Here is a 13762-nt window from a genome sequence, read left to right as displayed (position 1 = left end):
CTTACTGGCTCCGCCCGACGGCCGGGCTTGTTCTCCGCCGTCCGGCCGAGTTACCTTTCCCAACATCTATCCCTTTGCTCACTTGCTCCGCCCGACGGCCGGGCTTGTTCTCCGCCGTCCGGCCGGGCACAGGGTGACCCTTTTTAGGTATTTAGGTTTTTGTTTCATGAGCGGACCACCCGGCGGCCGGGCTTTGTCTCCGCCATCCGGTGGTTCCCTATTACAGTTTCTCGCATTTTCTCACTTGGCTGTAATCAGCTGGCCCCTCACGGTATTTGTTCCTGGCCAGCATCAAAGGTGTGTTTGGGGGATACTTGCGTGGACTCGAGTGGGACGCAGACCTTCTACTTCCCAACCCAGAATCACGGCTTCCAGGCAAGACAGTGGAGTTAGCGTCGGATTAATGTCCAGTCCATTTGATTTAGACAAGCGTCTAGGAGCCTTCTACAGGATACTGACAGTAGCTCAAGCCGAAACCTACAACTACTACACGTCAGTTCTGCGGCTTAGCCTAATTCATACATGGTATGTAGAGATTGTGTACAGGAAATAAGTTACATTTCTATGTGTATGAAAACTGGGATTAGAAAGCTTGTATATTTCTTTCAGCCCCACGTCCACCAGAAGTCCTTACAGTGTTGATGCTACTTCACACAGAAGATTACAGTCAAGCTATTGTCTTCCCCAACCTTTCCTTGTTTTGTCTCCCTGTTTTCCCCTGGCGAGCCTCTCGTTACTCTAGTGTTTGATAGAGTCGGAAGGCCGTAGGGGAAGGCTGAGGAATTATCTTCGGATTCCTGACGCTCCTGCGGAACCTGCCTGGAAATCATTACACGCGCTGCCTGGGGAGTGAGTCTAGGCTCCGGCGCTGCGGGCTCTGGGGGCGCCAGCAGGAGCGGATCGTGTTTGGTGATCCTGTGCCCGCACTGCCTGGGGAGCCGCCACGGGTGAGTTCCGGCTTCTCGACAACGTTGGCTGTCCCTGTAATCAGCTGCAGTGGCCGGCGCGTTCCCGCTATAGACTTCAGCAGTCAAGTGCGGCGCTCCCGGCGCCCGCTATTTTCACACGCATACGTCGGATGGCGGGAAAGATTGTCAAGTACAGCCGCTATTACCACACATTGCCTGTCCCTGAGGCGGCTCAAAATAATTCAAGCTGCTCATTGAGGTGCCTGCTTTGATTTGCGGGGCTGTGGAGGCACGCTGTTCACCTTTGTTCCTTTGATCTCCTCCCTTAGGCGCCATCATACATCGCTTTGCAGCAGTGCTGATGACTTCCTCTGGAGGTGGTGGGGGTCAGGTGTGCCCAACCAGGGGACTATTAATTTTTGCTGAATGCACCTTATGAGCGCTGCTGTCCCAATCCTGGCGGAAGCACGATTGAGTTGTTATTATCAGCTGCTGGCCTGAAGATACTAAGTGCCACAGGGCCAGAGCCCAGGTTAAGTCGTGCCTGCAGTACATCGGAGGGCTGTGCAGCCCCATTGTCGCAATGGGAAAAACAGATAAGCAGGTGCAGCCCAAGCTGTCTTTTGAATCGAAACGCCACAAAAAACGACACAACAAGCCACATCAGACACGGAGACTGACATGGAGGCGAGTGGCACTGGAAAGCTTGAGCGAATGTTGCTGTCCATGCAACAGAGCTTGCATACCATTGATGGCAAGATTGACACACTTAACCTCCACATGGACAGCATGGCGTCCAAGCTGGACAAGCACGGAGTGCGTTTGACGGAGGCCGAGCAGCGAATCTCAAACGCTGAGGATAAAGTAGACACCACTGCTAAATCCTGCACTCAAATGGAGAAACTGCTAGCAGTAATCAATGCAAAGAATGAGGACTTAGAAGACAGGTCCTGACGCAATAATCTACGCGTTCTTGGGGTCCCTGAGTCCACCAATGTTGGGAAAATGGAGCTATATATTGAGGATATGCTCAAAACTATGTTTGGGGCAGAGAACGTCTCCAACATGCTGGTGGTTGAGCAGGCGCATAGATCCTTGGTGCCACGGCCTGTCCCGGGGGCCATCCCTCGCCCAATAATCACCAGGATGCTCAAATATCGGGATCGCGATCCGGCACTTCGGCTGGCAAGGGAGACTGGCACCACAAAATACCAAGGTATGGAGGTTCAACTATTTCCAGACTTCACGACGGCAGTGCAACAAGCAAGGCGTGAATTCCAAGCGGTCAAAAAATGTCTACGAGCGCTAAAGATACAGTACGCCATGCTTTACCCTGCACGGCTCCGAATCCAGCATGATGGTAACACCAAACTGTTTACGACTCCGAAAGTAGCTCTGCACTACATCAAACAGCTGGAACGTAAAGAATCGGCCAGAGCGGATAGGGAGGAGGTGGACAACGAAGACTGAGGGCCTGGCTGTCGACCCAGATTGCACTGGTACTGTAGTGGTAAAAAGTGGAAAGTTGTCACCTCTATTAATGGTCACTACGCTGCTGTAATGACTCATCGGTTCGAAAATGAGGTTGGGAGGTAGTACTAATGTCATTACTTGTTTATACTGGACACCATAGTGTAAAGTGTACTGGGACTAGAGGTCTCCATTGCTACTGTCTGTCTTAATTTGCCTTTCATGTACAGCAAAAAGGATATATAGACGGAGGCTGATACTGTTTTTGCTGTGGACGATCATATATGTTTTTGATATTGTTGCTTCAGGGATGGGGAGAGAGACGCAACACAATGCATCCTGCCTGGGGGCCTTTGCGGCGGCCTACCACGGGTCATAAGATAGCAGGATATTTGCAGAGAGTACACTGAGTGGGCCTTGACCCCCCCTTACTACATCAAGGGGGCTTTTGGGCGACTGGGCGACTGGCCCTCCAAGTGGGTGTTCCCCGCACAGTTCTTAACTGCAGTTGGTCACAGTGAGTGGATTAGCTGCTTACTGTGGGCTGGGTGGGGGGGCTTAATTTGGCTGTTCAGTTATGTGGGTTTCCTCAGTGTGATTGGGATGCTGGGGTGGGTGGGGGGTTTAGTTGGGGTGTTATTTGCAGACTCGTTCTTGATTAACAGAATACATAGCTGGCGAATGATTGACGTACATAGATCAAATGTTAAACTTGCTGGGTGCATTGTTGCAATGAGTACCAATGCCGAGGGTAGACTGAACTGGATAACATGGAATGTTCGGGGGCTCAATAATCCAAAGAAAACTAGGCAGGTGCTGGCATACCTTGACCTCCACGACATACAGGTGGCGTTGTTACAGGAAACACATCTCACTAAGACGGCAGCATCCTCTATAGCCACCAAATGGGCAGGTTTTCGGTTCACCTCCTCCTATTCATCATATGCGCGTGGGGTTTGGTCTTATTTAAAAAGAATGTTCACTTTGTTAGCACCTATGAGGACACCGATGAGAATGCCCGTTATGTGCTCATCCAGGGTAAGTTGTGTGGCCAAATGGTTACAATAGTCAACATGTATGGGCCGAATATCGACGACCCAGGATTCTATGCAGAGTTATGAAACAAAATCTATCAGTTGCCACCTACTGCAATTATTGGTAGGGGGGATTTTAATACAATATTGGACCCTTGACTGCCACACTGCTTTCGACCCCGTCGCCAAGAAAAGCCACTCAAGCGATTCATACAGGGATGCACACTTTAGGCCTACTAGATGTTTGGAGGCTAAGGCACCTGGGGGTACAGGAGGGTACATGCCAGTCATATGACCACAATTCATGGTCTCGTATCGATTATTGATTGACTACTACAGATGTTAGCAATCGGACCACTGGGGTGATGCATCTTACTCGCACCCTGTCTGACCGCTCGCCGGTACGACTCACTATGACACTGCCCACTTACACACCTCCCCAGTTTCAATGGCGCCTGCAACCCACTGAACTGTTAGATCTGGTGTTCAGGGAGGGAGTACGTGAGGCTATCAACAATTATTTTACTTAAAATGTAGGATCTGTGCAGAATCTCGGCACTATATGGGAGGCCTTTAAGGTCACTATACGGGGTGTATGCTTGGGCCTACAAGCTGGGGTGCTCAAATCGCTCCGCGGCTCAATGGCGCTGGGGTGCTCAAATCGCTCCGCGGCTCAATGGCGCGGCTTGAAATGGAACTGGGGCAACTAGAACGGCAGTAGGAAAGGACAACTGGCGCGGTTTTACTCACCTCTATACGCTCCAAAGTTACTGAATACAATGACCTAGCAGACCAAGAAGTGAAACATATGTCCAGACAGTGGCGGGCCTGATACTATGCGGAAGAGGGACGTCCTGGCCCTGCCTTGGCAAGCAGGGTTGCAGACTCATGGACCAAGCGTTGCCAGATTTAATCCATAACGGAGGGTGAGCACACTCATTGTGATACACCGGGGATACTTGGCACGTTCACACAATACTATAGGGATATGTATGAGGCTAGGCCCACCGCGAGTGAGGAGGACATTGCTCAATACTTAGATGATATTGCCTTGGTGTGGCAGTCGCAGGGGCAGCAGGACTTCCTGATGCATCAGTTGACAGTAGGTGAGCTTAGGGACAATATCGTAGCACTGCCAAATGGTAAACCTGCGGGCACCGATGGGCTCCCGGCAGAGTTCTATAAGGAGTATGTGGATCTCTTGGTGCCGCTTCTACAGGCTATAAAAACTATTGATATCGGTTATGGTCTTACCAGACCAGTCAGGGTTTATCCCGGCCCGCTCCACTGCTCACAATCTTAGGACCCTGTTTGCGGTGCACCATCTCCTGAAACCTGAAATGTCAGCGGCTACAGTCCTGCTAGATGCCGCGAAGGCATTCGATTCCATCACGTGGACATACATGTTTGCGGTCCTGCATCGTATGGGGGTTCCCTACTTCTATACTAACTGGAACAAGTTGCTGTACACTAGCCCTGTAGCCCGCATTCGGGTTAATGGCCAGACCTCGGGGGCGATTCCCATTAAGCGTGGCACGCCTTTACTTTTTGCGTTAGTTCTGGAACCCCTAGCCTGCATTCTACGCCAAAGGCACGCAGCAGCAGCACTGCAATTTTTGCCGCGGCCGTTGGCAGTGTCTCTGTATGCAGACGACATGGTCCTGTACGTGCGGGAACCAGCAGTGCATCTGGATAGGCTGGTTCGTGAATATGTCAGGTTTGAGTGGTACTCTGGCCTTGCCATAAACTGGAATAAGTCGATTGTCTTCCCCTTGAAGGACAGTACTGTTCCGTTTGAGTTAGAATGTCCTCTAGAATGTATGACTGAGCCAGTTAAGTATTAAGGTGTCTGAGCTCATAGGGACTCTCAGGTCGTGATCAGAGCCAACTATGGCGCTGCCATTTCACGGTTAGAAGACCAGGTTGCGAAATGGATCAAGCTGCCACTTACCTTTGCGGAAGAGTGGCACTCATCAAAATGGTGGTGCTGCCACGGTTTTTATATTGTTTTGTAAACATACCTATAAGCCTCACGCAGCGCCTTTTCTCTACATTACGGTCGTTGTTAATCACATTGGTATGAGGGGGTAAACAACCAAGAGTTCAATGGGAGACACTAACAAGGCAGTACAACATGGGAGGTTTTGCTGTACCTGATATGCAACTTTATTACCTATACGCCCAGGCGCACTACGCACATTATTAGCAAAAAGCTCCACCATATACACCACAAATAGCAGTGGAGGCGGGCGCTACCCATCCAATACCCCTGACAGCAATGGTAGTGAGTGAATAACACCACAGTTCTAGAAAGAGATGCAATTGACACAGTGAACTCTACATATCCGGCATGGCAAGAACTGGGACGTCGGGCCAAGAAGCTACCGCTATATGCACCGGCGATGCCTTTAGTACATCATATGCATATATCGGTGACTGGTGAGGTAGGGTCACTAAAAATGATGCACACTGTTGGGGCACATACTATGGGGATATCTTTCCAAATGGTCGGTTTCTGCAGCTTGAGGACTTTGTGGGGGATGGGGGAAATGTAGTTATATTGACATTTATTTACAGCAGACTACGGGCAGCATTGAAAACGTTGTATCCCACTTTCCCAATTGAGCCACCAACACTAGATGCGCTTCAATCTTTGTATACTGCACTGCACACTACAAAGCTGATCTCACGCTTATATATAGCCTCTCAGCATGATGAGACTGTATCTGCAGAAGCCTCGCTAGCTAAGTGGAATGCCATCCTACCACAGCCGCTGACGGAGAAGGAGTGGGAATCGAGTTGTCGATTAACAGGTCAACTTGCTGCAAATGGTAATCTTAAACATATTCATTATAAATATGTCCATCAGGTATATTATACTCCTGTGCAAATGCATACGTTTGGATTGCTAGACTCTCATTGCTGTAAAAGATGTGGGGCTGACAACGCAGACTTTCAACATTTAGCCTGGGCCTGTGCAAAAGTAGCACAACCACATTATCTGTTATGGTGGGTGAGGTGATCGGTTGTACCATGAAGGTTTGCATGTTGGGGCATGTCCTGCATGTTGAGTCTGCGAACCGCAAACTTGTGGCGCTGGCGCTGCAGTTGGCGGAACGCAGGGTCTCACTGCACTGGGATGGCCGCCCAGCACCTAAATTGGCACACTGGCTGCAAGACGTAACATACTGTCGTGGTCAACTTGCGTGTTATGCGGTAGAACTGCCCCGTGCATCTTGTCGGCGGGACATTTGGGCCCCCTTCACTGCCTACCTGCTGGCTACCACTACTGATTAAGGTTATTCCTGCTTTTCTACCCGTGTGCCTGCTTTGATTATTGACGTTTGACGTGTTTGTCTTTATTACCACTTTGATGTTATGTACGCATGTTAAGATGGACTCCTTGGTATTCTGTGCGATATGTAATAATGCAAGATATCTCTGCTGTTTTTTTTCTATGAAATTTTCAATGAACAAATATAAGAAAAATGATAATAATGGTAGACGCTGCCGAGGCCTTTTATAGAGTGAGCTGGCCTTATTTAAACGAAGTAATGGAACAGAATGGTTTGGGAGGCAATTTCCTTTTAGCAATCAAAAGTATATATTCCGCCCCTACAGCAAAGATATTGGTAAATGGGTCACTAACTCCAAGCTTCCGTATAAACTGAGGTACACAGCAAGGCTGCCCCCTCTCGCCTCTACTGTATAACCTGTACATAGAGCCGTTGGCGATGAAAATCAGAGCAGAACAAAGAATTCCCCCATTTTGTTATCTCGGTTGGTTTAAAAAAGATGCTCTATATGCAGATGATCTAATAGTTTATACAAGCAACCCTGTGGTGTCATTGCCGATAATTATCGAAGTAGCAGAACATTTTGGGAAAATCTCTGGATATTTAGTCAACGAAGATAAAACAGAGACTATGACTTGGAACAGACCCCACTTAATCATTTAAATAAAACAGAAATCAGATACGTAGGAATCCGAGTGATGAAGGACTTGGAAAAAATGACATACATTAACTTCAAAAGACTGATGAATGAGACCAAAAAACTCTTGCATTGCTGGGCCTCCCTCCTGATTTCCATTTTAAGAAGATCAAACCTAGTCACAATGATGATTCTTACAAAAATCATTTTTTATTTTTAACTCTCTCCCTAGATTTTAAACCAGCTTGGTTGAAAAAATGACATGGAGAACTTAGTAGTTTTCTATTAGAGGAGCAAGAATGTAAAAATCTTATGGAAAAAAACTTAGGAAGAAAAAGATCAAAAGCTGAATATCACTTCCTGACTTCCAGCTTTATTATTGGGCCTTCTTCTTGAAAAATGCTAGACGACTTCTGATGGACGTCCAAGATATGCAAATGCGATATAGAGCTCTAATAAAAAACCTAGCAGAGGAAGGCAAATATTTCCTATTCAAATTCGGCCGTCCCAAATTCTTACAAAAAATTAAATTCAAGACATTAATTGCAGCACGTAAAGCATGGACTCACATCAAGAGAATTCTAGAAATCTCATATTATAGTAGCATAGCACCAATTTGGAGATCCTCAGGAACCCCGCACTGCGTGAATGCTAATCTGGAGACCCCAATACTAAATGCGGGACTTCTAAGGTGGGGCCAACTTGCCGAGCTACGTTTTTTGGCACCATGGGATGCCTTATGGCAAAGTACAAATTTTAATCTACCTAGAAACAGAACTGAAGATCAAATACAAGACAATTTCTTTGACTATTCTGCAAGTCACTGGCAGGAGCAGCGACTTAAAGTTGTCCATCTGGAAGAGTTGGTGACAATAGAAATACGATAAATGCTTGATGGTCCTTTGTAATGAAAGCTGCTGAGAGATCAAGCAAGGTCAGGAGAAAGGGGCACTGTTGTCTTTGAAGAGACAGGCATCATCAACAACATAAACAGTTGCTGTGTAAATGCTGCAGGGTTTTCTAAATTCTGGCTGTCTGGTAGAACTGTGTTGATAGTGATTTGGTCTTGCAATTAGATGCCAATTGCTTTCTCAGTAACCTTTCCAATAAGGAGTATATACCAGTGTTTGGTGAGCTTGTTGGGGTTGAAGTTTTTTTTTACATCAGGCAAAGTGAGTGCTTACCCCCCAGCAGGATAGTATGATGGTTGTAGGGTTGCAATGACCTTTGTTTGTGATGGCTCTGAGGGTGATGAAGATGTCAACGTAATATTTGTGTCTGACCATTTTGAAGGTATTCTTTTTTTCTTTTCTTTTGCAATCGTTATTTATTTATTCTTTTTGCAATGCTAATGAAGGGTATCCTTTTCAATATCTTGTGTGGCTGAGTGGTAGGAATGGTAGCCATTTGCTTGATGATATCGACTGGGTGCTTGACTTTGCTTGTTTTTGTTTTGGTGAGCAACTGGTTGATGGTACTGAATATTTTAGTAAAACGGGGATATGGGGTGTTCATGTTTAAGGGGATGTAAGATCAGACTGATGCTTTGGAAAAGGTATTGTTTGAATCACACAGATTTGATAAATGTTGAGGGATAGCATGGATGACTGGCTGTAGAACTGAGGTTTCTGAATGTTGACTGTACATTCTTCAATCTTATGTTATGTTAAATTATTTGTAAAGCACAGCGTATACCGAGGCTGTCTTGACGCTGAAATAGTAAGCAATGAGCGTAGTGGGAACGACCTAGTGATCGAAAAGCCAATTTTTTAGAAGCTTCCTGAATTGAGATAGGGAAGGAGCTGATCTAAGATTGAGTGGAAGAAAAGTCCAAGCTGTCACCGCTCTAACCACAAAGCTGTTGCCACCCCATGTCAATTTTTTTAATTTAATGGTATTTACTCTGACAGAGCTTGCTGATCTTTGATTTCTTGAGGGAGTGTACCATGACAAAGCTTTCTTCAAAAAGGAGGGTCCAGAGTCATGGAGGGCTTTGTATGTCAGGCAGAGGGCCTTAAATTTGATTGTGTTTTTGACTGTCAGCCAGTGGAGATCCTTGTGGGCAGAGGAAACGAGTAGTGCCTTGGTAGGTCCAGTAGGAGTCTGGCCACTGAATTCTGAAGAATTTGCAACTTATTCAAATATTGAGCTTGCAAGCTGATGTAAAGGCTGTTACAGTAATCGATCTTGGATAATACAGGTGGGGAAATAACTGATTTCCTGACTGAGATGGGCAGAAATATTAGACATTTTTTAAAGTACTCTCAAGATATTGTATGAGGAGGAGACCACTGTGTTAATTTTATTACCCAAGAGTAAGTGGTCATCAATCGTGACACCAAGGCTCTTGGCTTTCTTAGTGGGCACGGGAAGGGGGTTCATCAGGCTAGCACTGGGCAGTCCAAAAGTTAGAGTTGTTACCGAGTAAGATCACCTCAGTCTTTCCAGCATTAAGCTTAAGATGGTGTCTGTTCATCCAATCATTAGTACGATTCATACAATCGTGTATGCAAACACCAGTTTGGTTGGCATCATTGGAGGCTGATAACACGATTTGCGTGTCGTCCGCATACAAAGTGAGGGAGAATCCAAAGAATTCGAGCAGGGGGCAAGGGCTGCGACATATAAATTGAAAAGAGCCGGACTAAGAGAGGATCCCTGTGGAACAACGCAGGGCAAACTGAACGAGCTTGATGAGAAGGCGTCAAAGATGATTATGTTTTCCCTGTTTAACAGGTAAGATGAAAGTAATTTCAAGGCAAGGTTTGTTATACCTTTTGCTTCCAGACGGTGTATCAAGGCTGAGCCCCCTTCGTCTAGGATGAATTTCAGCTCATCAGTGGCCTTGATCAGAGCGGTCTCTGTACTATGTTCGGATCTGAATCTGAATTAAGTAGGGTCCAGGCAGTTGGAATCCTTGATGAACTGATTTAATTGAGTGTTCATTACTTTCTCTACTATTTTCGCTGGGAAAGGAAGCCTGAAAATAGGTCGGTAGTTGGCCGGATCCGCGGGATCCAGATTGGCTTTTTTCAATAAAGGCAAGATGGAGGCTCACTCCCATTGGGATGGAAAGATACCAGTTCTAAACATATTATTTAATATGTCTGAGAGGTAGGTAGCAATAATGTCAGGGACTAGCTTTAAAACTGAGGGCGGACAAGGGTCATCTGGAAAGCCTGACTTGGTGTTTAAGATAAGGTCTTCTATTGATGCAGTGGAAACAGGGGAAAAAACTCAAAGGTTTTAGTAGACAAGTCCTTATCGGAAGCTGAGTTCGCATTAACTTGATCTGAACTTGGCGAAGAATTACCACAGTGACCAAATGAGTAGAAAATGGAGTAAATTTTACCCTTGAGGTGTGAGGCAATATCATCGCAAAAGGACTGGCTGACCTAATCTCTTTTATGCTCTGGTTGTTAGTCAATTTATTAATAACTTTATGGGGTTCTCTAACTGAGTTTTGGGAGGATTCGATTTGCAAGGAGAAGACGCTGCTCTTGTAACCAATAGAGCTTTGTATTTAATTAATGAGCATTTATACATTTCTCTCTCATGTATATCATATTGGGCTCTCCATTTCCTCTCTTGGTGTCTGCAACCTTGTTTTTCCTTATGAGTTTGTCGGGTATTTTGGATCTTCACCTTTCTTCTCTAGTTTCATAATGGTTTGTATGCTGTTGATGAATTCTCCGATGTACCAGAATGCTGAAAGGCCTAGGTTTTATGGAGTACAGTTTCATGAGGATCAGAATGGCTCTCTTGTCTGGCTGATCTAGTGGCATTAAGGGTGATATGAAAGTGTGTGCATGGTGTTGGGGAGATTAAAAATTTAAACTTTGGTGTGGATCGGTTCCATTAATTGTTGTTTGATGCTCATGATGTTGATAAGTTCTGCTGAAATCCAGATAGACCTTCACTTTTTGGGCTAAAACGTGACAGATGCAACAGGTGCTTTTCAGGTTTTGTGTCTTCCTGCAATTTAGGCTAGAAATTGTTCTATTTTTCTCTTCTGTTTTCCGAGATCGATGATCTGCTGCAACAGCCGACTTTGTTGTTTGGGTTTTTCTTTTTGAAGTTACTCTGAAGTCCTTCCGACTCTCAAACATTGTCCAAATTTTGAACAACATGCAGAGTGTGCGTTAATTCAGTGGCCGACCTTGCATATGTCGAAGTAGTCATCCCTTTAAAATTCAATTATAATTTGAGCATTAGTGGCTCTGTCATTTTCTGCTATCAAATGCCTGATCGTCTTGATAAATGTAGTTGGAGACAAAATTAGCAGGAGGCTTTATTCATCATATGTTAACACATTAACATGTTTAAGCACATTGGCTAACAGTTTTCAGTCCACCACTGGTTATAGCATGCATTATAAAAGTTTAGTGCCATTATATTTATTGTGTCACTGATTCAATGTCGTTCATTCATCTAACTAAAGAATATTTTGTTACTTACTTTGGTCCGTATGAGATCCACCAGTGAGGAGGCTGTTTAAGCTTATCGACTGATAGGAACAGATAAAAATATTACCTCAACCAGTGATCATACTTGTCTAGTAGAAGTGAAGGTCTCTCGAGTTCAAATTCGTATAATCAGGGAACCGGTCGACACAAACCTCTTCTGTCCTTCTTGGGATTTCTTGAGGTTTGGTGCTTAAGACCCTGGGCTTACAATTCTGATGAGAGATTATGAACTTTTATGTCATTTGATGCCAGCATCTGCGTAAACATGAAAGGGCATTTCTTTTCTGTCCTGAAAATGTAGCTAATTGGGTGTCTTTACTTAATCTTTTCTTGAAGGGTGGGGCTAGAGATGCCCCTTTGACTTCTGCTTTGCAATCAACAAGTAAATCATGGTCTGTTTCTTATTGAAATGGCGAACTTTAGTAACCTGTGATTGTCTCAAAAGGTTTTGAATTCCCCATCCTATTATGGCATTATTCTTGCATCTTAGTGTGCAGTGGCTGTCACGTGCATGCCCTCCTTCTGAAATCCATTTTTCTCATGATACCCATATCCTAACATAGTATGGAGACATTCTCTTCTTGCATTCTGTCTCAAAAGACATTGCAACTACTGTGAGCAGATATTCTACCTATGAGAGTCCAGGGCCAGTTAAATGTTGGGTGACCACTAATCAAATTCCTTCATTGTTCACATGATAAGCCTTCTGATTTACCTATCAGGCAAACAGTAATAGGTTTGGTTGCAAAGAAATGTGTACGTGCAAATTTTCACCAGATCTTTTTGATGGTATTCAAAGAAGCCAAAATAGGGTAACTTCTCTCTGACGAGCTCCAGCTCTGATTTTTGAATTTTTTGGCGAGTCCAGCCTCATCCCAGGCCCAGCTAAACACCATGTATATGACTCTCATTTGAAGGCAAGTTAAGTTCTATAGTTTTTACACACAGGTCTCTCTAAGCCAAGCATAACACATTGGACTGACTGCATTCTCGCTGATATTACTTGGTATAGTATTATTTGGGTGCAGAAAATCAGCATTTTTAACATGGGTTTTCTCTTTTTCTTTGTTCCTCTGTCCTTTGCTGAATGAACAAACAGCTCCTGACATTTGGAAGCTGATACGAGTTGAAAAGTTAGCACTTTACATCTTGGTGTTCTCTCCTATTTAGAGGCTGTCAAACTATTCGATCAGCCTGCAATAACTTTGGCTACAGTGGACATTACCAGCGACCTGAAGTCTTTTCAGTTTGAGAATGGTGTGGACATCAGCCACTGGCATCTCCTGCCCCTGAGGGAGCGTTCCAAAGGTCTGATGGTGACTGCCTGTGCACATGCTGTCTTCTTCTGCAAGCTCCTGCACGCCATGAGGTAAGGTGTGGGTTTCATCCTAGGTTGTGACGAGCTTGAAAGGGAAGTTGAACCAGACACTTTTTTGGCATTGGATTTACCGCTATACCAAACACTTAGTAGACACCATGTTCTTCTTCCTTTCTATTCTCCATTTTAATTGGAAAAGAGGTACATTGTTACTTAATGTTAATTAATTGCCATGAACATGCCACCTCTTGTAAAATGTAAAGTAATATGTGCTGCTCCTTTACTGGAAATGTGTCAGAGAACTATGGCTGCTTCTAACAGTTCAATTCCATCCCTTGAAAAAGTAAGAAGTTGAAGGGTTATTGGAAAAAATAAAAGAACTGGATGGATCTGGTATTTTGGGCTGTCAATTCGAACGGCCAAAAATGTGATGTGTGGAAATACCCATTGAAGAGCTACTGGTTTCGAGTCCTGACTAGTCAGCCCTTCAAGGTAAATGATCTGTGACAGCTGATAGAAAGTGTTTTAGAAGTAATTCAAGGGTTTAACTTTATAAGAAGAAGGGTTGTGTATCACAATTTAGCTGAGAGCTTCAAGTTGCACTTAAGCCACGCGACTGAATACGTTGGAAGA

The 13762-nt window shown here is 45.0% G+C and overlaps 1 protein-coding gene across 1 annotated transcript in view; it reads left to right on the top strand.

The window, feature by feature from the left end:
• The window catches only part of NOXRED1 (NADP dependent oxidoreductase domain containing 1), a 282269-nt gene that overhangs the window by 116469 nt on the left and 152038 nt on the right, over nucleotides 1–13762 (top strand). The window contains exon 4 of the mRNA XM_078659966.1: nucleotides 12982–13180. Coding sequence (XP_078516092.1) covers nucleotides 12982–13180 — 199 coding nt within the window. The remainder of the gene's footprint in view (nucleotides 1–12981; nucleotides 13181–13762) is intronic.

This window comes from Lissotriton helveticus, chromosome 9 (genome assembly GCF_964261635.1).
Source record: "Lissotriton helveticus chromosome 9, aLisHel1.1, whole genome shotgun sequence".
NCBI lineage: Eukaryota > Metazoa > Chordata > Amphibia > Caudata > Salamandridae > Lissotriton > Lissotriton helveticus.
This window is presented reverse-complemented; position numbering and strand designations above follow the sequence as displayed.